The 23,296-nt window shown below is 44.0% G+C and overlaps 1 protein-coding gene across 1 annotated transcript; it reads right to left on the bottom strand.

The window, feature by feature from the left end:
• Positions 1-411: 411 nt before the first annotated feature.
• On the bottom strand, positions 412-21,403 carry LOC120915699. The gene is made up of 8 exons (XM_040326427.1): positions 20,742-21,403; positions 18,442-18,482; positions 15,870-16,008; positions 9,991-10,142; positions 7,894-8,056; positions 4,881-4,964; positions 704-808; positions 412-539 (listed from the first exon to the last, which is right to left on the bottom strand). The coding sequence occupies exons 1-8, from the start codon at positions 21,000-21,002 to the stop codon at positions 441-443; spliced, it is 1,044 nt and encodes a 347-aa protein (XP_040182361.1). The 5' UTR covers positions 21,003-21,403; the 3' UTR covers positions 412-440.
• Between the last annotated feature and the right edge of the window lie 1,893 nt (positions 21,404-23,296).

Consider the following 23,296-nt stretch of genomic DNA (forward strand, 5'->3'; position numbering starts at 1 on the left):
TCTCCCCCAAGGTAATACATGAAACCTGGCCTGTTAGTGGGCCCTGAGGACAGGGTGGATGACCATTGCTATAGGGTATGAGTGAGGGGCAAAGCTACCCTTTCCTACAATTTCTAGGCAAAAAGGTTTGTGCTGTACATACTGTAAGGTAGTATTTGCAGAAATAGTAAATATTCCCATGCACATATAGGTATATTATAGCTGTAAGTACACATAAAAGTCTGAAATGTTTAGTTTGGAAAAAGGTGAGGTTGGGAGTTGTAATTTTGCTGCCATCTTGTGGCCAGGTGATATATAGGCCGTGCTACAACAAAAAACATTTCTGCAAAAGAATAATTTGAAATGATTTATTTTGTACATAATAATTGCATTTCTTTGCATACTTGAAATCTCGGAATGTCAGTTGTGTACATAGAATGTTCTCTGGCGTCATTATGCTTTTAGTTTAGCACGAGGGCCAATAAGAGACCCTGCAGATGGGTATGGTAACATGCGTTTAGCTTGAGGACTGTAGAGAACCGCTCTGCCACTTGTGTCATCTAGCAGGGAAGGAAAGAAAAGACTTAATGAAATCCTATTAGAGGCTTAAAACGTCAGAGTGGGGTTAGCAGGGGGTGGAAGGTTTCAGGAAAGACTAAAGCGGAATCTGTTTCTGGTCACTTTGTTTCATAGTAAAGAGATTAGAATTATGGAGAACGCTGACCTCTTCTGTCACCGAGTTCATCAGGGTGTCGCTCCATCTCTTCTGATTCTTTCCATCCTCTTTTCTTAATGCAATTCGAAAGCTATTTGAAAATGATCCCATCTCCTAAAACACAACACTCTGGTTAGATGATCAGCAATTGGTACATAGAAGGCAATTAAAAATACAGACTCACGAAGGGCTCTTTTCTCTCCATACATGTGTTTGTTGTTTGAATGCATGACCTCTAACCTGGGCACATTCTCCATGGGCATCCCTGTACCCACCAATCATAGCAGAGAGCAAGTACAATGTAAAGTGGTATTGAACCCAAAACCAAAAATTTAGTAATGCAGCTTACCAATCATTAGATGTGGTGCCTTCATTCGTTCATTTAAAAAAAAAAAAAACAAGTTGATCGATGGGGCAGGATTGACTAGTGCAGTGGTTCTCAACTCCTGTCCGCAGAACCCACTAAAAGACCAGATTTTGAGCAGGGTGGATATAAATCAATGAGATTCAGGTAGAGTTAGGCCGGCTTATCAGTAGATAAGTCGACCTAACTCAGAATCTACGCCGACTTATGTTTAAGCGTATGCTCAAACAGAGCTACGCTTAAACATATCTAAGATATGACGGCTTGCGCCATCCTATCTTAGATTGCAATATTTTGGATGGCCACTAGGTGGCGCTTCCATTGCGGTCGGCGTAGAATATGTAAATGAGGAGATACGCCGATTCACGAACGTACGCCCGGCCGACGCAGTACTTTTACGTAAGAGATAGGCCACGTAAAGTTAGAGCTAGGCTCTAATGGAATAGTAATGTCAAGTATGGCCGCCGTTCCCGCATCGAAATTCGTAATTTTTATGTCATTTGCGTAAGTCGTCCGTGAATCGGGATTTACGTCCACATCAATAGGCCCGTGCGGCGTACGTAGCCGCAATGCACACTGGGAAATAAAGGCGCCCGGCGCATGCGCAGTTAAAACAAAACGTAAAAAACGTGAGGTCAAGCCTCATTACCATCAAACACGCCCCCCTCCAACACATTTGAATTTGGCGCCCTTACGCCCGCCCGCTTTAGGCTACGCCACTGTATATTAGCAGGCAAGTATATTGAGAATCAGCTACGCCGCCGTAACTTTAATCCAATGTACCTGAATCTACCTATGTGAGTAGAAATCTATCCAAAGAGCAGCCTTGCATAGTGTGGGGCGTGGACTCGGGCCTCCTGAGCCATGATTGCCTTTGGCCAATCATGGCTCTCACAGCTGAGCGTGCTGTGTGATTGGCCAAAGCATGCAGGTCAGGTGCATGCTTTGGCCCATCAGCAGCCGTCAATGCACTGTGATCTTGTAAGTGCATTGACTGTCTTGTCGTTCATTATGGCGCGTTCCCCGCGAATGCCCCATAATGTTTAGTATTCGGCGAACTCACGATAGTCAAGTCAAATTTACATTCGACACAAACATCAGGCTCTTCCCTACCCTGGGGTATACACAATACTGAATTATAGCCCGTTTTATAGAGCCTGCACCCCTATCAAAAAACGGTTAATTAAAGCAATTCTTCTATGTATGTACATTATCTTGTCCCAATAACATATTGGTGCAGAGACAGGATTTGCCGAGATCATTTCATGCAGGTACATAATATGACACAGCAAGAGCAATTCATGCCTCCATCGATCATTATATACAGTAATAGAAGTGCAAATTTCATTACTTGGCAGAAAACATCAAACCGCATATATAACACCGAAATGGAAAGTTATGTCAACCAGCAAAAACAGGAGGAGAGAATATCAAATCACTATATATTTTATATATATATATATATATACACACTAATCAACCATATAACCACAATGATGCAGTCACTGACCTTGAACCAGATATCCCGGAGAGTGAAGTCAAGTGTGCCTAAAGCCCCATATACACCATCAGATTGTCGGACGACCATTCTTCTATTTTTTTTTTGTTGCATGCTTGTCTCATGTCGAAAGTGAAGAGGTTACTTGCCATAGGAAAATTCTCCTACGACAAATTACAACTTCAGAAGTGCCGTAATGCGTTGAATAGTTTTGTATGTATTCGTTTCTGATGATGCGTAGTCGTGCTTTTACGATTTGAGTTTTTTCGGACGAAAACTAATTAAAAATCGGATATTGAGTTTAGGTATGAGAAATTATATAACCTGTACATCAGGATTTTTTCATCCGAAAGTCAGAATCGACCGTATTAACGGTAAGATTATCGGGCGTCATATGGAAATTTCAGATGGTGTGTACGGGGCTTTAGAAAGCATTGCTAATAACAAAGCTACTGAAAGTGATGGTATCCCAGCTTAGAATCCTAAAAGATGATGTTGTTAAAGTGCTGCACACAATATGCCAACAAATTTGGAAAACTCAACAATGACCACAGAATTGGAAGAGGTCCGTTTACATTCCGATACCAAAGAAAGGCAGCACCAAAAAAAAGTTCAAACCAACATACGATTGCACTCATCTCACACGCTTATAAGAAGAGCGCATTACCTCATCTTCTAAATGCAGCTAGGCATTTAATCCCAATCTATTGGAAACAACCTCAAATTCCAACAAATGGCTTAAAGTAAATGATATTCAAGAAGCTGAACATTAGATAGCGACCGGTAGGGATACCCTAGAACGCTTCAACGCCATATGGGCGCCTTGGGTGGCCCATGTGTCTGACCCGAGGAATGTATCCTCTAGCCTAGACTTGGCACTGCTAGAATTGGCTGAACCAGCCCTTAGATCCCGGGTAGAGGGAGGCGCTCCGATGCCCTGAAGACAGAGGTGGCTCGGACGCGGCTTGCTCGGTGCAGACTTAAAGACCTATGTTTAAGTGTATGCTCAAACAGAGATACGCTAAAACATATCTAAGATACGACGGCTTGCGCCGTCCTATCTTAGGTTGCAATATTTCTGCTGGCCGCTAGGTGGCACTTCCATTGCGGTCGGCGTAGAATATGCAAATAAGTAGATACGCCTATTCACAAACGTACGCCCGGCCGCCGCAGTACATTTACGCCGTTTACGTAAGAGATAGGCAGCCTAAGTTAAAGCTGGGCCCTAGGTGGCGTAGCCAATGTTAAGTATGGCCGCCGTTCCCGCGTCGAAATTCGAAATTTTTACGTCGTTTGCGTAAGTCGTCCGTGAATAGGGATTTACGTCCACATCAAAATCAATAGGCCCGTGCGGCGTACTTAGCCGCAATGCACACTGGGAAATGTAGGCGCATGCGCAGTTAGTAAGAAACGTCAAGTCAAGCCCCATTGACATAAAACACACCCCCTTAGAGAAATTTGAATTAGGCGCCCTTACGCCCGCCCGCTTTAGGCTACACCGCCGTAACTTAGCAGGCAAGTACATTGTGAATCATGTACTTGCCTCGCTAACTTACGGCGGCGTAGCTTAAATGCCTTAAGCTACGCCGCCTTAAAGTTGCAGCAATGTATGTGAATCTACCTATTTGCCTTAAAAAATCTCTCTCTCTCTCTCTCTCTCTCTCTCTCTCTCTCTCTCTCTCTCTCTCTCTCTCTCTCTCTCAGGCTAAGATGGCTCAAAAGTGCCCACCATGTACTACAGCTAACCTGCAACCTATATTATTGTTCCCATTTGTCGTTTATTTGTTCTCTCTCTTTTAAATAAAGATTATCCAAAAAAAAAAAAGGAGCGTACTAATGGTAAGATTTTAGGACAACAGACAATCCTCTGCCAACAATCGAACCATGTGTATGCGGCTTTAGAACAGGACATAGAACTGACTGCTTCAAAATTGAGAAAGGAGTGCTGCAAGGATGTACATGGTCACCCTACTTATTTAACTTATATGTAGAGTACATAATGCGAAATGCCAGGATCGACGAATCACAAGCTCATTGTGAGAATTATCACCAACCTAAGATATGCAGACAATACCACACTAATGGCAGAAAGTGAAGAACTCCTACTAGAGTCTCTTAATGAAAGTGAAAGAGGAAAACGCAAAAGCTGGCCTGAAATCGCACATTAGGAAAACGAAGAACCAGTAAGAGTTCGGCTGTAAAATACATGTTACTTGTAAATATACATTTTTGCAAGGATTCGGTTCATCCTGCAGTTTGCCAAAAAAAACAATAAAAAGCTGTAAAAACTTGCTGAACACATTGATGAGCTGTGTGTGTCTTACCTGTAGTGTAGATGTTAGTTGTTTTGCAGTGTTTTCATATGTTTCCAGCTTTCTTGCAATCATTTGACTTTGTTTCCCAATAACCTTCAAAAAGAATGGCACAAAATACACCTGAAAAGAAGTGCTGGGTAGGAAGTATCAAAATCCTAGAGAAAGGGCATGCATGGAAACTTTGGGGATAGACATGTGCACTGCCCAAAAATTTTGTTTAGTTTTTAGGTTTTTTTTCCCAGACATTTGAAAATAAGAAAGGAAACTTCAAAAGAACGAAAATCCAAAAATTTTAAATAATACCCATTTAAATTATAGGTGTTGGAATTTCCTTTCAAATATGGCTGTTAGTGAACGTAACAAATACCTGAAGTTACGAATTATCCAAAATAAAGAATGCCGCATTTAAACAAATGGAACAGAACCAAATATTAATAATCCTTTTTTATTATTATTTATTAACCACTTCCGGACCGCCGCATGTACATTTACGTCGGCAGAATGGCACGTACAGGCACATTGGCGTACATGTACTTCCCTGCCTAGACGTGGGTCGGGGGTCCGATCGGGAACCCCCCCGGTACATGCGGCGGTTCCCGTGGCTTCAGGAGCGATCCGGGACGAGGGCGCGGCTATTCGTTTCTAGCCGCCCTCTCGCGATCGCTCCCCGGAGCTGAAGAACGGGGAGAGGCGTATGTAAACACGTCTTCCCCGTGCTTCACTGTGGCAGCTGCATCGATCGTGTGTTCCCTTTTATAGGGAGACTCGATCGATGACGTCAGACCTACAGCCACACCCCCCTACAGTTGTAAACACACACTAGGTGAACCCTAACTCCTACAGCGCCCCCTGTGGTTAACTCCCAAACTGCAACTGTCATTTTCACAATAAACAATGCAATTTAAATGCATTTTTTGCTGTGAAAATGACAACGGTCCCAAAAATGTGTCAAAATTGTCCGAAGTGTCCGCCATAATGTCGCAGTCCTGAAAAAAATCGCTGATCGCCGCCATTAGTAGTAAAAAAATAATAAAACTATCCCCTATTTTGTAAACGCTAGAAATTTTGCGCAAACCAATCGATAAACGGTTATTGCGATTTTTTTACCAAAAATAGGTAGAAGAATACGTATCGGCATAAACTGAGGAAAAAAAAAAATGTTATATATGTTTTTGGGGGATATTTATTATAGCAAAAAGTAAAAAATATTGCATTTTTTTCAAAATTGTCGCTCTGTTTTTGTTTATAGCGCAAAAAATAAAAACCGCAGAGGTGATCAAATACCACCAAAATAAAGCTCTATTTGTGGGGAAAAAAGGACGCCAATTTTGTTTGGGAGCCACGTCACACAACCGCGCAATTGTCTGTTAAATCGACGCAGTGCCGAATTGTAAAAACCCCTTGGGTCATTTAGCAGCATATTGGTCCGGTCCTTAAGTGGTTAATATTAATTAGTTACGTTCCATTTGTTTAGATACGGCATTTGTTGTTATGGATAATTCGTAACTGCGGATAAGTTCGTATTCGTTACGTTCACTAACAGCCAAATTTGAAAGAAAATTCCAATACCTATAATTTAATAGTTAGTAATAGTCAAGTTATTATTAGCTAGTTATTATTTCGAATTTTTGGGTTTTAACATTTTTCAGATTTTCATTTTTAGATTTCCGAATTTCCATATGTCTGAATTTTCAGATTTTCGAATATTCACAAATTCAAATATTTCCGAATTAACAAATTTGTCTAAATTCGTTAAAAACAAATTTGAAACAAAACTAATTGCACATGTCCAATTGGGGATCTTTATAAAATCGGGAATCCTGTTACCATTTGGCCCCTTTCATGCCAGCTGACCAATCGGGTCCACCTGTCTGTTTTTCAGGCAAACCAGATCGGACCACCCATTGGGGTAGATTCAGGAACGATTAACGCCGGCGTATCCATAGATACGCCGCGTAAATTCAAAGCTACGCCGGCGTATCTATTTTCTGTATTCAGAAAGCTAGTTACGCCGACATTAGCCTAAGATACGACTGGCATAAGTCACTTACGCCGTCGTATCTTAGGCTGCATTCTCACGCTGGCCGCTAGGTGGCGCTTCCGTAGTTGTCAGCGTAGAGTATGCAAATTACATCCTTACGCCGATTCACAAACGTACGTGCGCCCGGCGGTAGTTTTTTACGTCGTTTGCGTAACTCGTTTTCGGCGTAAGGCTGCTCCTGCTATTAGGAGGCGCAGCCAATGTTAAGTATGGACGCCGTTTTACGTCGTTTGCGTAAATCGTCCGTGAATGGCGCTGGACGCCATTTACGTTCACGTCGAAACCAATGACGTCCTTGCGACGTCATTTACCGCAATGCACGTCGGGAAATTTTAGGGACGGCGCATGCGCAGTACGTTCGGCGCGGGAACGCGCCTAATTTAAATGATCCACGCCCCCTACTGGATCATTTGAATTACGCGCGCTTACGCCGGCCCATTTTACGCTACGCCGCCGCAAATTACGGAGCAAGTGCTTCCTGAATACATCGCTTGCTCCTGTAATTTACAGCGGCGTAGCGTAGCGCCGCCGTATCAGTGCGCGCCCCTACCTGAATCTACCCCAGTATTCTTTAGGTGGCAGTGGATGTCAGCGGACATCTGGCATCCGATCTGACAAAATCCACCTAAAATAGATATATGGCGATACATTCACCATTAGTCCAGCTGATCAGATGACAAATCGGATTGAAACGGACACGCAGTTCGTTACATCCAGCCGCCCCAAAGAGGCCAGCGAGCTCTGTTCTTGTCTGCTCTGCATAGCGGAGCAGACACAGACACAGACCTATCATCTGCCTGCTCAGGGGAGAGATCCCCCGCTGAGCAGGCCGATTCTGCTCGGACGTATCTGCCCCGTGTGAAAGGGGCCTTAGCTGCACTACTAAGTTCATTGCACCCAATCTTAAATCTAGAAATTCTGGTATAAAAAAGGTAAAAAAAGAGCCTTATACCAATATCACACAACATGTATTCTGTGTACCTGCGTCTGTGAGAGCTGCTGCTGGACAACAAGGTGGCGGTCACATGTCACATGATGCAGCCTCTCCTGAAACTCCACAACGTCCGACAGCCAAATCTTCACCTCTTTCCCTTGCTCCAGGAAGGCCAAGAACTGCTTCCCTACCAACGTCAGCATGTGCTGCCTGCAGCCAAGAACACAGAGGATCCATCATACATTTATTACATTCATTTACCTAAAGGAAACAAAAGTCTAAGGCCCGGATTCAGATAGGAGTTACGACAGCGTATCTCCGGATACACCGTCGTAACTCTGAGTGTGCGGATCGTATCTATGCGCCTGATTCAGAGAATCAGTTACGCATAGATTTCCCTAAGATCCGACCGGCGTAAGTCTCTTACACCGTCGTATCTTAGGCTGCATATTTACGCTGGCCGCTAGGTGGCGCTTCCGTAGATTTACGCAAGGAATATTTTTCGGCGGATATCCGATGAAGCTGACTTTCATCAGTCTTGCCTACACACCATCAGTCAAAAATCCCACCGTGCCAAAATGCGGTGACGTAAAACACTACGACGTGCTGAGAAAAATGAAGTTCAATGCTTCCGAGCATGCGTCGACTTGATTCTGAGCATGCGTGGATTTTTGACCGATGGACTTCCACACAGATGATCGTTTTTTTCTATCGGTTTTTTATCCATAGGAAAAATTTAAAACATGTTCTATTTTTTGTCACCGATGGGGCCCCACACAAGATCGGGTTGTCCGATGAAAACGGTCCATCGATCTGTATTCATCGGACAAACCGATCGTGTGTACACGGCTTAATTTATTAAACTTACTGATTTACTGACAAAAAAAATGTTTTTTTCAAAATTTTTGGTCTTTTTTTTGTAAAAAATAAAAAACCCAGCAGTGATTAAATACCACCAGAATAAAGCTCTATTTATGTGAAGAAAATGATAAAAAAATGTGTTTGGGTACAGTGTTACATGACCGCGCAACTGTCATTCAAAGTGCGAGAGCGCTGAAAGCTGAAAAAATGGCCCGGGCAGGAAGAGGGTGAAAGTGCCAGGTAGGCAAGTGTTTAAAGATAAAAAGTGCATTTTATATACAGCTAAAATGAGGGACAAATGAGGTGGAAAGAGGGACATTCCTCCAAATCAGGGACAGTTTAGAGCTATGGTAGTACACAATGCACTCGTACCACACCTGTACTATACATTACATTACAAAACACAAAATAATCTTAAACCTTAATGAGTGGAAACAGGATTCAAAAACCTAATTTGACGGATGACAAACCCCTTTAAAAAATATATATATAAATATTTATTTTATTTTTTATTAAAAGGGCCATTTTGTTTTTTAGAGGTCCGGAGGTCCCCAGGGGCCCAGATGACAATCCCCCTTTTTATTTATAAAAAAAACAATCTTTTTTTATATATTTTTTTATTTCTTATATATATATATTTTTATTATTATTAAAGGGCCCAGAGGTCCCCAGATGGCAACACCCCTTTTTAAAAAAATGTTTTTATATATATTTTTATCTATTTCTTCTTTTTTCTCTGCTCCAGGGGGCCTATGCCTGAAGCTGTGTAAGGAGCCCCATAATTCCTGATGGCGGCCCTGGTCTTGTGTAATGTTGAAGCACCGTGTATTTAAAGTTTATCAAAGGTTGAAGTGATTTTTTTTTAAATCTTGGATTGAAGGGTTAAGACAAATGTAACACATGTGGCAAGATAAAAAAAATATAGAATAAAAACCTGACTGGCTCTAATATAGGAAAAGGTTTGTCTTTAGATACACTTGCAGTCATTGCCCATTCCCATGTGTCTGTATATTTGTTACCATGGCAGCATTGGCAGGTTAGCCTGGGGGGGGGGGAGTTAGGTGAATCAGCTGTCACTCAATATCTCAGAATATGACATTTATGCCATCCTCCTTCATAGCAAGAATGCAAAAACACCGAGAATCAACAACAACAACAACAACAACAACAACAACAAAACAAACAAACAAAAAAAAGGACAGAACTTCCCTTTCTTCGGCTTTTGTTTCCCCATTAAGGTGAAATGTACAGAAGATGACACAAGAAGCACAACTATCTCTCACCTTAACTCCATGTAAGCTGTTACATAGTCAAACTTGTTGAGCAGGTCCTGAGTTCTCGTGTACTTGCTGTTGTCCTTCGGATTCTTGTAGAGAATCTGGGTCTTCAATGAGTCAATGATGATCTGAACTCTCTTCAGCTGTTTACAGGCACTCTGTGGTATGACATCAGATGACAAAACTGACTATATGGGGCAGATATTTACACTATGTGTGACCTTCCAAGTGTCCTAGAACTACAAACTCCAGAAAATGACTGCAGACTCTTGCTGGGACTTCTGGTTATTAGGACAGGGGGCTGCACACTGCCAAAAACAATCATTTTTAGTTAAAACTATCCTCAGACATGAGAATATAACGACCCTGCGCACCTGGGTACTCAGACAGGCTGCAGGCACCTGGTAAAATCCGGACACAGGATCTCATTCACATTGAACACGGCTTTGAAATCGCTCAAGTTCAATTCAACTCGCAAAATTTCAAAGCCACATTTCAGTCCAACTTCCGGGGGGGGGGGGGGGGGGGGGGGCGACTCGAAAGATATCTGTACGAGTTCATGCACAGATGTCTATTGAAATCCTCGCAAAGTCGGCATCCCACCGACTGAGACGCTCCTATTGCCGACAATAAGCTCTGATTGGACATGCAACTTGACTTTTCAAAAATTGCATGTCAAATCGTGCCGATGTGAACAGGCGCTGAAAGATTTGATACAGAACTCTGAACCAATCGGCAGGAACCTCGCATTAACCCATAATGAGAACCCTGTCTCACATTCTCCTCCATTATCACAGTGGCAGGGTCTCGGCCTCAGGGCCGCTGATCAAAATCATGGGGCCCCATACAGCCTACCCCACGGGGGCCCCCTTCAATCCCACCCCTGGTCCCTCCTTCAAACAAAGTGCAGGTAATGGTGGCGATCAGCGACTTGACAGCGGGACATGCCAATGCCATAATGTGCTGCAGACAGTGCCATCCAAGCCAATTCCATAACGCATGTGCTGCCTGCAGTGACAAAAGTGCCACCCATGCTACCAATGGATGGGGGTTGTTGCAATCGCTGGTGACATATTTATTTTTATAATTATTCTTATTCTGCATTCTTTCATCCTAGATTGCCAGGCCCCCCTGTTGGCCGGGCCCTGGCTTATCAGCAGCCCTGCTCGGCCTGTCACTATATACACACACACATATACATATATATATATTTATTTATTTATTTATATACCGTATTTATCGGCGTATATCGCGCACTTTTTTGCCCTGAAAATCGGAGGCTTCAAACTGAGCGTGGGAAGCGGGAATTCAACATGAAGACAGCGCGGGAGAACACCACCGAGGCCGCAGACAGACACCGGACCGGACGAGGCCGCAGATGGACGCCGGGCAAGACACCAAACCAGTCAGCACGGCGCAGCGCGACTCGCGCATGCGCCGTAGGGAACCGGGCAGTAAAGCCAGAGCGCTTCACTTCCTGGTTCCCTCACCGAGGATGGTGGTGGGGGCAGCAGAGTGACGAGCGATCGCTCGTCCTCTGCTGTCGACGGCGCTGGACTCCAGGACAGGTAATAAGTGTGCTAATATTAAAAGTCGGCAGCCACAGTAATTGTAGCTGCTGGCTTTTAATATTTTTTTTTCCGCCGGACATCCGCTTTAAAGGGGTTGTAAAGGTACAATTTTTTTCCCCCAAATAGCTTCCTTTACCTTAGTGCAGTCCTCCTTCACTTACCTCATCCTTCCATTTTGCTTTTAAATGTCCTTATTTCTTCTGAGAAATCCTCACTTCCTGTTTTTCTGTCTGTAACTCCACACAGTAATGCGAGGCTTTCTCCCTGGTGTGGAGTGTCGTGCTTGACCCCTCCCTTGGACTACAGGAGAGTCAGGACGCCCACTAACACACAGCTCCTTTATCTGCAACGTAGAGAGCGTCCTGACTTTCCTGTAGTCCAAGGGACTCCCCCCGAGTCTCCAGTCCCCCTTCTTAGACATTCCAAACTTTATTGTTGTGTTTATTAATCGTTTGTCTCATTTATCCGGTTGCCAATTTATCTGCTTCCACTCCTCAGGTCACATTGGTGGATCCTGTTTCTCCGTACGTATCCTAAGCAAGCAACTATCCTGCTCTGTCTCATATATGTTTAAAAAAAATGATATGCCTTCTCCTTTTGTGTTGTCATGTGCTGCCATTTGTTCCAAGACCTTCATTTAAAGCGGGGGTTCACCCTTAGAGGGCACTTTTCCCCCTTAGATTCCTGCTCGTTTTGTCTAGGGGAATCGGCTATTTATTTTAAAATATGTGCAGTACTTACCCGTTTACGAGATGCATCCTCTCCGTCGCTTCCGGGTATGGGCTTCGGGAATGGGCGTTCCTTCTTGATTGACAGTCTTCCGAGAGGCTTCCGACGGTCGCATCCATCGCGTCACGATTTTCCGAAAGAAGCCGAACATCGGTGCGCAGGCGCAGTATAGAGCCGCACCGACGTTCGGCTTCTTTCGGCTACGAGTGACGCGATGGATGCGACCGTCGGAAGCCTTTCGGAAGACTGTCAATCAAGAAGGAACGCCCGCTCCCGAAGACCCATACCCGGAAGCGACGGAAGAAGATGCAGCTCGAAAACGGGTAAGTACGGATCATATTTTAATACAAATAGCCGATTCCCCTAGACCGAACGAGCAGGAAGCTAAGGGGAGATTTTTTTTTTTTTACAAATGGGTGAACTCCCGCTTTAACTTTTGTACTGCTACCCTTTTTCTCAAAAAATCTATAATTAGTAATGCAGTGCCATACCGCAGAAAATGGCCTAGTCTTGAAGGGGGGGGGGGTAAATCTTTCGGGGGGTTCAAGTGGTTGAAAAGTACAAATATCAACAGCAGATTTGAAATTGTGATGGGGATCTATTCCACGGGGGTTGCGTTTGATATTGAATATGTTTTGATATTGGACATGGTTGAAGCTGGCCTTTAATTACCGTATTTATCGGCGTATACCGCGCACTTTTTTGCCCATAAAATCAGGGCAAAATCGTAGGTGCGCGATATATGCCGATACTCGCTTCCCGCGCTGTGTTTGAATGCTGCCGCCGACATATACCGAGCGCAGTACACTCGGCCAGGCTCGGCTCCCCTCGCGGTTATGCAAGAGGAGCCGAGCCTGGCCGAGTGTACTGCGCTCGATATATGTCGGCGGCGGCGTTCAAACACAGCGCAGGAAGCTGGGATCGGCTCAGAGACAGCGCGGGAGAAGCGGGGAGGACACCACGAAGGCCGCAGACAGACGCCGGACCGGACAAGGCCGCCGGGCAAGACACCAAAACTGTAAGTAATAAAAAAAATGTTTCCAGGAATTTCATGTCTAGATTAGGGGTGAGCGCTATACGCCGGTGCGCGCTATAGGCAGATAAATACGGTATTCTTATTACACACTTATTATACAAGATTTATATCGCACCAACAGTTAGAAAAGCGCGTGAAAAAATGAAGGCAGACATTACAGTTACATTACAATTTGGTACAAGAGGAATCGGAGGGCTCTGCTCATTAGAGCTTACACTCTAAAAATACAAAAAGGTAGATTGAAGCATAATGTATATGTACAGTTTGCTAGTGAAAACACTAGAACAACAGTGAAGCTGAGCAGGTACTCTGCGCTGAGTGGTGTGCATGCCCCAGGATGACAGAATAGACCCTTTCAGCAGAGAATATTAGTCCCAGCTCATGCAGGTAAGAGGGAGACCATGTGACATGTATGGGATAGAGAGGTACAGTTTGTTGTAAGACAAACCAGTATGTTGCAAAATGTAACGAGATAGCACATATTTTGATTCTTGCAAATTTCATAATTTTTGATACATTTTCGTGCTTCATTTTGTATTTTTATTATTTTGCATATAAAGAATATTTTAAGATTATCCACTAGAGGGCGCTAGCACACAAACAGAAATCACCCTGCTTCTTCGAAGTAGAAGTAAAGTTAATTTTTCAAAAATTTGAGACAGGGCAGGGTATTTATGACAGAAGAGACCCCATCAGCCTCAATCAATCCCACCACAGCGCTGGAGGGCACCATTTGACAGGCATATCTGCCATAATGTACTAATTTGCTATGCACATGCTGGCATAACCCACCTGAGGGCCCTAAAAAGAAAATTATATAGCGGAGTTAAAGTGGTTGTCAAGTCTTTGTGCTTTATAAAAAAAATTAAAAAAATGGCGTCTATACCTGATTTCAGAGCGGCGCTCAGCGCTCACGTGACCGGCCGCCTCTCCCCCCTCCTGATCTGAAAGCTAGAGCAAGAGGGTTCGAAAATCTCCCGCTGACATCAGTCGAGAGGAGGGGAGAGCCCCACGTCCTTTAAAAAGACCAAGCTTTTATTCTAGATTGTAAGCTCTAACGAGCAGGGCCCTCTGATCCCTCCTGTATTGAATTGTATTGTAGACAAGGGGTGCAATCAGCGCAAAAAAACTAGATCAAAGATGCAATAATTCTAAAACAAAATCCAAAACGTGATACAAATGAGTAGAGAGCAGTGCAGCGCAAACCAATAACAATAAAGTGAAATAATTATTTAAAAAGTCCAAAAGAAAATAAAAGTGAAAGATCTTGCGATCCAATTCTTAGGAATCTTCACCACGTGTTATTGAGCACACTAAACTTAAAGCGGGAGTTCACCCGAATTTTTTTTTTTAACATTAGATTGAGGCTCATTTTGTGAAGGGGAATCGGGTGTTTTTTTAAAAACGAAGCCGTACTTACCGTTTTAGAGAGCGATCTTCTCCGCCGCTTCCGGGTATGGGCTGCGGGACTGGGCGTTCCTATTTGATTGAGTGTCTTCCGACAGGCTTCCGACGGTCGCATCCATCGCGTCGTAAAATCGTGACGCAATTTATGCGACCGTCGGAAGCCTGTCAATCAAATAGGAACGACCAGTCCCGCAGCCCATACCCCGAAGCGGCGGAGTAGATCTCTCTCTAAAACGGTAAGTACTGCTTCGATTTAAAAAAAAAAAAAACACCCGATTCCCCTTCACAAAATGAGCCTCAATCTAATGTTAAAAATTAACTTTTTGGGTGAACCTCCACTTTAAAACGTGATCTCTCCACCGATAAAGATGGGTACTCTCACCTCAGCAATAGACCACTGTTACCAGATGGTCAGATGGTGAGATAAGCATGTGGAATTCAGCAAAGAATTCCTCATATGACAGCCAAACATATGGACCGGAACATGCAGGGAAAAAGACAATATAAGAGCTTCCGCTGGGTTGAATGGCTTAAATTCAGTAAAAAACATTTACAGGCTACTCACACATTGGCCGGTTCAAAAAGGCATACGAAAAAACATGGCATCACAGCGTCACAGAGTTGTTTAGGACAGCAGCGAGCGACGTGTAACAAGGCTCCTGACCCCCGGACGCGTTGCGTTTGACAACTTCCTCAGCAATACGGTCTACCCCGATGTAAAGCGCTGCGCAAACTGTTGGCGCTATTTTAATCCTGTATAATAATTCATTCATGTAAACCAAAATAAAACTGCTTATAAAGTGTTAACTGGAGTTCAGATTCACTAAGTGAAATAAAGGTAAAAAGAAAACGAATGCAGCCGCCACATCTAAGTCACTTAAATCCCCTTTCTTCCCCTGATAGTCAGTTTGAACTTCAGCAAGTTGTCTTCACCACATCTAGATGCCTAAATGCATTGAGTGGCTGCCATGTAATTGGCTGATTAGCAATCTGTGTTACCAAGAAATTGAGCAATGTATACCAAAGTGGCCAGTGAGTGTATATCCAGATAATCTTTTTTTTTATTTATTTTTTTAAATGTGAAAAAAATAGAAAAATAAGACAATAAAAGCATAACCAAGACCACGACAGTAGCAGTTTACCTGGAGTTTGTCGATCTTTTGCTCCAGTGGCTCTGCTTCTGTTGATATATTTTCTTCTTCAAACAGCCAGACTTGAAATAATTCGATAAACTTTTCTGCATTCTTTATACTGTCAGCAGTAGAGGAAACCGCAACCTTCCTATTTGGGATATGAACACAAAAGAGGTAAAAGAATACAGATTGTCACTGAAGAAAAGGGAAGTATCTTCCATCTTGCTTGAGGCGATTGTAGCTGTATTAGTGCACTTGTGACGGATCGTTTTTAGAGCAGGTTGGACCATAACCGCTAGGAACACACAATACCATTCTTCCTTCTCTTCAGAAACAATTGAGTACTGTCCGTGATACTTTTATTTATTTGCACCAACCTACAATTTTTCAGGACAGGCTTTCGGGATGTACCCCCCTTCTCAGCGGCGGCTGGTGGTTCTTCTTTTGGGGGGGGGGGGGGACAAATACCAAAACGCTAAAGATCCGCTAACCTATCTGAATCTAGCCCCAAGAGTCCCATTTGTGGATCTGAGGAGCATTGATGGAACACACAATTTGTATTATCAAACACTTCCTGCCAGCAGTGGACCAATTAGGGGCATTTCCAGAACATGTGCTTTTTCACAAGGCGTGGGCAGCGTACTTCAGAGGGTGTCAGTTGGGTTCTTAGGGCATAACGACGAGTCTGGCAGAGACCCCGATACAGAGAGAGCTGCTCTCCCCCTTACAACACTATCAGGAGTGCAGGAGGACATCAATAATATACAAAGTGTAAGCAAGTTGGGCAGGTGGAACAAGCATTCCTCTTATGAAAAGGTATTTACTTGGCAGCACAGTGACTGCATTTTTAAACAAAAGAATTCTTATTCCCTCTGAGATCCCTTAAGCTGAACGCAACACAGAAAACAAAAGATTCCTTATAATTTAAATACATTCCTATTACTGTTGCTATGTATTTCTAGGCTTATTTGTCAAACAGTGCAAAGAACACACCGCTAAAAAAAAAAGAGCAGCGCCATGGCCAACTATAAAATGTAACTTTACTCAAGTCATAGTAGTACAATATGGACAGTGACTGCTTGCTATGGGTTACTACACATCGTTCCTGGCTCTTTGTATTGTTCTACAGCAGGGGTCTCCAAACATTGGGCCAGATTCAGCATTGAATTACGCCGGCGTATCTATAGATACGCCGCGTAAATTCAAAGCTGCGCCGGCGTATCTTTTTTCTGTATTCAGAAAGCAAGATACGCCGAAATTAGCCTAAGATCCGACTGGCGCAAGTCTCTTACACCGTCGTATCTTAGGGTGCATATTTACGATGGCCGCTAGGTGGCGCTTCGGTTGTTTTCGGCGTAGAATATGCAAATGACCTAGATACGCCGATTCACAAACGTACGTACGCCCGGCGCAATTTAGTTACGTTGTTTACGTTAGGCTTTTTTTCCGGCGTAAGGTTACTCCTGCTATTAGGAGGCGCAGCCAATGTTAAGTATGGACGTCGTTCCCGCTTCGAATTTTGAATTTTTTACGTCGTTTGCGCAAGTCGTTTCGCGAATAGGGCTGGACGTAATTTACGTTCACGTAGAAAGCAATGACGTTGTGCGCCGGAATTTCGAGCATGCGCACTGGGACTCTTTCACGAACGGCGCATGCGCCGTTCGTAAAAAAACGTAAAATACGCGGGTCACCATTAATTTAAATAAAACACGCCCCCCGCATCCTTATTTGAATTAGGCGCGTTTACGCCGGCCCCGTTTACGCTACGCCGCTGTAAGTTAGGAGGCAAGTGCTTTGTGAATACAGCACTTGCCTCTCTAACTTACGGCGGCGCAGCGTAAATACGATACGCTGCGCCGCCGTAATAATGCGCGCAGCTACCTAAATCTAGCCCATTGTCTTTATCCGGGACTTTTCCTTCCACTGATACGAGGCACTATTCCTCCCACTTACACCAATGATGGGGCACTATTCCTCCCACTGACACCAATGATGGGGCACGATTTTTCCTACTGACACCAATGATGGGGCACTATTGCTCCCACTGATACAAATGATGGCGGGGCTATTGCTCCCGCTGACACCAATGATGGGGCACTATTCCTCGCACTGACACCAATGATGGGGCACTATTCTTCCCACTGACACCAATGATGGGGGGGGCACTATTCCTCACACTGACACCAATGATGGGGCACTATTCCTGCCCACTGACACCAATGATGGGGCACTATTCCTCCCACTGACACCAATGATGGGGCACGATTCATCTCACTGACACCAATGATGGGGCATGATTCATCTCACTGACATCAAGGGGGTACTATTTATTCTACTGACACCAATGATGTAATTTTCTTTACTGCCACTTATCACCAAGCCTATGACATGGTTTACTCCCACGATGCAAGGGCATTTTCTACTCCTACTGGCCCAAGTCGCCCCCCCCCCTCCCCCCTAAAGTTTGAAGGGTAGTAAACTGGGCCTTTGTTTTGAAAGTTTGGAGACCCCTGTTCTACAGAATACCGGCATTAGTCTGTACATGAGAAACATTAGATTGTAGCACAAACACAGCACTCACTTTTCTTTACTCGGCAATCTTCTAACATTCTTTAGCGTCAACTATAAAACAAGAAAAGAGAATTAACAAGCTCTGCTTTCTGGTATAACTGTCAATGGGGCATTTTCTTATGGGGCGAGTGATACAGCAGTGGCTATGGCCGCCGCTGTATCACGGGAGCTTGCCCGCAACAGCTATACACCATGCAAGCTCGTTCGCATGTCTGTGTGTAGTTGTTGCGGGGAGGAACCTGGGACAGCCGCCGAGGGACCCCAGAAGACCGGGATCGGGGCCACTGTGTGCAAAACGAACTGCACAGTGGAAGTATAACATGTTTGTTATTTCAAAAAAATAATTTAACCACTTAAGGACCGCCTCCTGCACATATACGTCAGCAGAATGGCACGGCTGGACACAAGCACGTACCTGTACGTCCTCTTTAAGTGCCCAGCCGTGGGGCACGCGCACGCCCACGACCCGGTCCGAAGCTCCGTGACCCGATCGCCGATGGAGTCCCGCGATCGGTCCCCGGAGCTGAAGAACGAAGAGAGCTGTGTGTAAAAACGGCTTCCCCGTTCTTCACTGTGGCGCCGTCATTGATCGTGTGTTCCCTGATATAGAGAAACACAATCAATGATGTCACACGTCCAGCCCCGCCCCCCTACAGTTAGAAACACATATGAGGTCACACTTAACCCCTTCAGCGCCCCCTAGTGGTTAACTCCCAAACTGCAATTGTCATTTTCACAGTAAACAATGCATTTCTATAGCATTTTTTGCTGTGAAAATGACAATTGTCCCAAAAATGTGTCAAAATTGTCCGATGTGTCTGCCATAATGTCGCAGTCACGAAAAAAATCGCTGATCGCTGCCATTAGTAGTAAAAAACATTTTTTTTATAAAAATGCAATAAAACTATCCCCTATTTTGTAAACGCTATAAATTTTGTGCAAACCAATCAATAAAACGCTTATTGCGATTTTTTTAACCAAAAATAAGGTAGAAGAATACGTATCGGCCTAAACTGAGGGGAAAAAAAAAAGTTTGTTTATATATTTTTTGGGGATATTTATTATAGCAAAAAATAGTTTTTTTTTTTCAAAATTTCGGCTCTATTTTTGTTTATAGCGCAAAAAATAAAAAAACGCAGAGGTGATCAAATACCACCAAAAGAAAGCTCTATTTGTGGGGAAAAAAAGGACATCAATTTTGTTTGGGAGCCACGTCGCACGACCGCGCAATTGTCAGTTAAAGCGACGCAGTGCCGAATCGCAAAAAAAAATGGCTGGGTCCTTTACCTGCATTTTGGTCCGGGTCTTAAGTGGTTAAAACTCCTTTAAATCGCAGCTATGTTCCCACTCCTGAAATTCGTGTTAAAATGGCGGTAAAATTCGCACCTCAGAATGGACCAAAAAAACAGACCAAATTCACAAGCGCATCAGTGTGAACCGGGCCTTATACTCGAGTCAATACGTTTTCCCAGGTTTTTTTAGGTAAAATTCGATGCCTCGTCTTATAGTTGGGTCGGGTTATACTCGAGTATATACAGGGGCAGATCCACAAAGAAAGCACGCCGGCGTATCTATTGATACGCCGGCGTAATTTCAAAATTCCCGTGTCGTATCTTTGTTTTGAATCCTCAAAACAAGATACGACGGCATCTGGGTTAGATCCGACAGGTGTAAGTCTCCGTACGCCTTCGGATCTTAGATGCAATTTTTCGGCGTCCGCCAGGTGGCGTTCCCGTCGTAATCCGCGTCGAGTATGCAAATTAGCTATTTCCGACGATCCACGAACGTACGAGCGGCCGTCGTTTGTCGTTTCCGTTCGGCTTTTTCCGGCGTATAGTTAAAGCTGCTATCTGGTGGCGTACTCAATGTTAAGTATGGCCGTCGTTCCCGCGTATAATTTTGAAAATTTTACGTCGTTTGCGCAAGTCGTCCGTGAATGGGGCTGGACGCCATTTACGTTCACGTCGAAAACAATGACGTCCTCGCGACGTCATTTGGAGCAATGCACCCTGGGAGTTTTGACAGACGGGGCATGCGCAGTTCGTTCGGTGCGGGGACGTGCTTCATTTAAATGAAACACGCTCCCTACTCGCCGCATTTGAATTCGCCGCGAGAGATACACTACGCCGCCCTAACTTACGGCGCAAATTCTTTCAGGATTCAAAGAATAGCAAAGTAAGTTACAGCGGCGTAGCGTATCTCACATACGCTGCGCCCACGCAGATGTATGTGGATCTGCCCCACAGTATTTATTTCTTCTCATAACACTTTCACTTGACTTGAAAAACAAAAACACAATATAGCACTCACCGTTTCCCCTTTCGCCACGTTTTTCTCTAGTTCCTCTGTAGTATAAATGCACGCAATACTGAACATCCACAGAAGTATCACAGATAAATAAGTAGAAAATAAACTATTAATCAGCACAAAGATGGGCAGAATATAATCCATTTTCCAGGTGAGGTGAGCGAAGACCTGTGTCCTACCTAACAGTCCTTTTATACAACTCCCGAGATAGACCATCAAGGAGCACAGGAACACCATTAGGAGAACGGACTTAAACGGATGCATCGTTAGAACGCCATTTCTGCGATATCCTTCGTGAAATGAATGGTTATATTGGTATATATCCTACAGGTCTGTACCAAAGTCTTCCAGAGGCGATGCACATGATGTACCTCGGAACACACATCATCTTCTTCAATCCAGTAGATCCATTTCGGTTTTTACAGGGCAGTAGGCACTCGGTTGGTAAATAGATGACCAGAAGCCTGCACAGCATAGTTCGGTGTCTTGTTCTCCCCTAGGGAACAAGTTATTCTGCTGGTAGCCAGTACCGGATCCTCTAAGGTCTGTCCTCGTCGATTTCTAAAAAACGACATGCCATAAGGCCTATACTCCCATCAACAGAGGATTCTGTCACATTCCATCGCTTGAGTGTCACCTTTTACAATCCTTTTCCCCCTCACTAAACTGCCATCTATTCCATCAATGTGGCTGAGCCAGAAAATCAAGAATGTTTTGGCTGAAGATTGCAGATTGTGCTGGAGGGAAAGAACAGCTAAGAATGGGTTGGTCACTTACTACACTCCGCCAATATAAATCACTACAAAAAAAAACTAAAGCAGAGCTCTGATCTTAACCACTTCAGCCCCGGACCATATTGCTGGTCAAAGACCAGAGCGCTTTTTGCGAATTCGGCACTGCGTCGCTTTAACTGACAATTGCGCGGACGTGCGACGTGGCTCCCAAACAAAATTGGCGTCCTTTTTTTCCCCACAAATAGAGATTTATTTTGGTGGTATTTGATCACCTCTGTGGGTTTTAGTTTTTGCGCTATAAACAAAAATAGAGCGAAAATTTTGAAAAAAAATCATATTTTTTAACTTTTTGCTATAATAAATATCCCCCAAAAATATATAAAACATTTTTTTCCTCAGTTTAGGCCGATATGTATTCTTCTACCTATTTTTCGTAAAAAAAAAAAAAAAAAAAAAAACATGCAATAAACGTTTATTGATTGGTTTGCGGAAAAGTTATAGCGTTTACAGAATAGGGGGTAGTTTTATGGCATTTTTATTAATATTTTTTTTTACTAGTAACACATTTTTGGGACCATTGGCATTTTTATAGCGATCAGTGCTATAAAAATGCATTGGATTACTATAAAAATGCCACTGGCAGTGAAGGGGTTAACACTAGGGGGCGGGGAAGGGGTTAAGTATGTTCTAACTGTAGGGGGGGGTGACCGCACTAGGGGAAATTACTGATCGCTCTTCATACATTGTATGAACAGACGGTCAGGCATTTCTCTCCCTGACAGGAACGGGAATCGCACCCGCACGGGAGTCAGGGACGAGCGCCTAGTGGCCACTTAGAGAGCCAAAGTTATTGTACGGGCTCTCGCGCAGGGGAGCCGACCTGCCGCCGTAGAACGGCGGCGGCAGGTCGGCAAGTAGTTAAAGGGGTTGTAAAGGTAAAAAAAAAATTCCCCCCTAAATAGCTTCCTTTACCTTAGTGCAGTCCTCCTTCACTTACCTCATCCTTCCATTTTGCTTTTAAATGTCCTTATTTCTTCTGAGAAATCCTCACTTCCTGTTCTTCTGTCTGTAACTCCACACAGTAATGCGAGGCTTTCTCCCTGGTGTGGAGTGTCGTGCTCGCCCCCTCCTTTGGACTACAGGAGAGTCAGGATGCCCACTAACACACAGCTCCTTTATCTGCAACGTAGAGAGCGTCCTGACTCTCCTGTAGTCCAAGGGAGGGGGCGAGCACGACACTCCACACCAGGGAGAAAGCCTTGCATTACTGTGTGGAGTTACAGACAGAAGAACAGGAAGTGAGGATTTCTCAGAAGAAATAAGGACATTTAAAAGCAAAATGGAAGGATGAGGTAAGTGAAGGAGGACTGCACTAAGGTAAGACCCCTTTCACACTGAAGCGGTTTAGCGTTAAAAATAGCGCTATTTAAAAACGCTCTCCATGCATCTCAATGGACCCTTTCACACGGAGTCCTGCAGGCAGCATCTTTGGAGCAGCTTTTGGGCGCTGAAAAAAACGCTCCAAAAACGCCCCTCTCCATTGAAATGAATTGAAAGCGCTGTAAAAACACCCTAAAACATTAGGGTCTTAGCGGGGCTTTACCAGCACATTGGGATTGCAGATGAGGCTTCGCTCGAATAACGCTAAAAAAACTCTTGAATAACGCTTGAAAAACGCTTGAATAACGCCCCAGTGTGAAAGGGGCCTAAAGGAAGCTATTTAGGAAAAAAAATTGTACCTTTCCAACCCCTTTAAAAGTAGAACAGAAGGCAAAACTTTTTTTTTTTCATTTTTGGATAGTGTAAAGGAGGGTTATAACCCCT

This window comes from Rana temporaria, chromosome 10 (assembly GCF_905171775.1).
Source record: "Rana temporaria chromosome 10, aRanTem1.1, whole genome shotgun sequence".
NCBI classification, from domain to species: domain Eukaryota; kingdom Metazoa; phylum Chordata; class Amphibia; order Anura; family Ranidae; genus Rana; species Rana temporaria.

Coding starts and splice junctions, on each gene's coding strand:
- LOC120915699 (XM_040326427.1), bottom strand. CDS start 21,002: ATGCATCCGTTTAAGTCCGTTCTCCTAATGGTGTTCCTGTGCTCCTTG. Junction 809..4,880: donor AACTAACATCTACACTACAG/GTAAGACACACA, acceptor GTTGTGTTTTAG/GAGATGGGATCATTTTCAAA. Junction 540..703: donor TGAACTCGGTGACAGAAGAG/GTCAGCGTTCTC, acceptor CTTCCCTGCTAG/ATGACACAAGTGGCAGAGCG.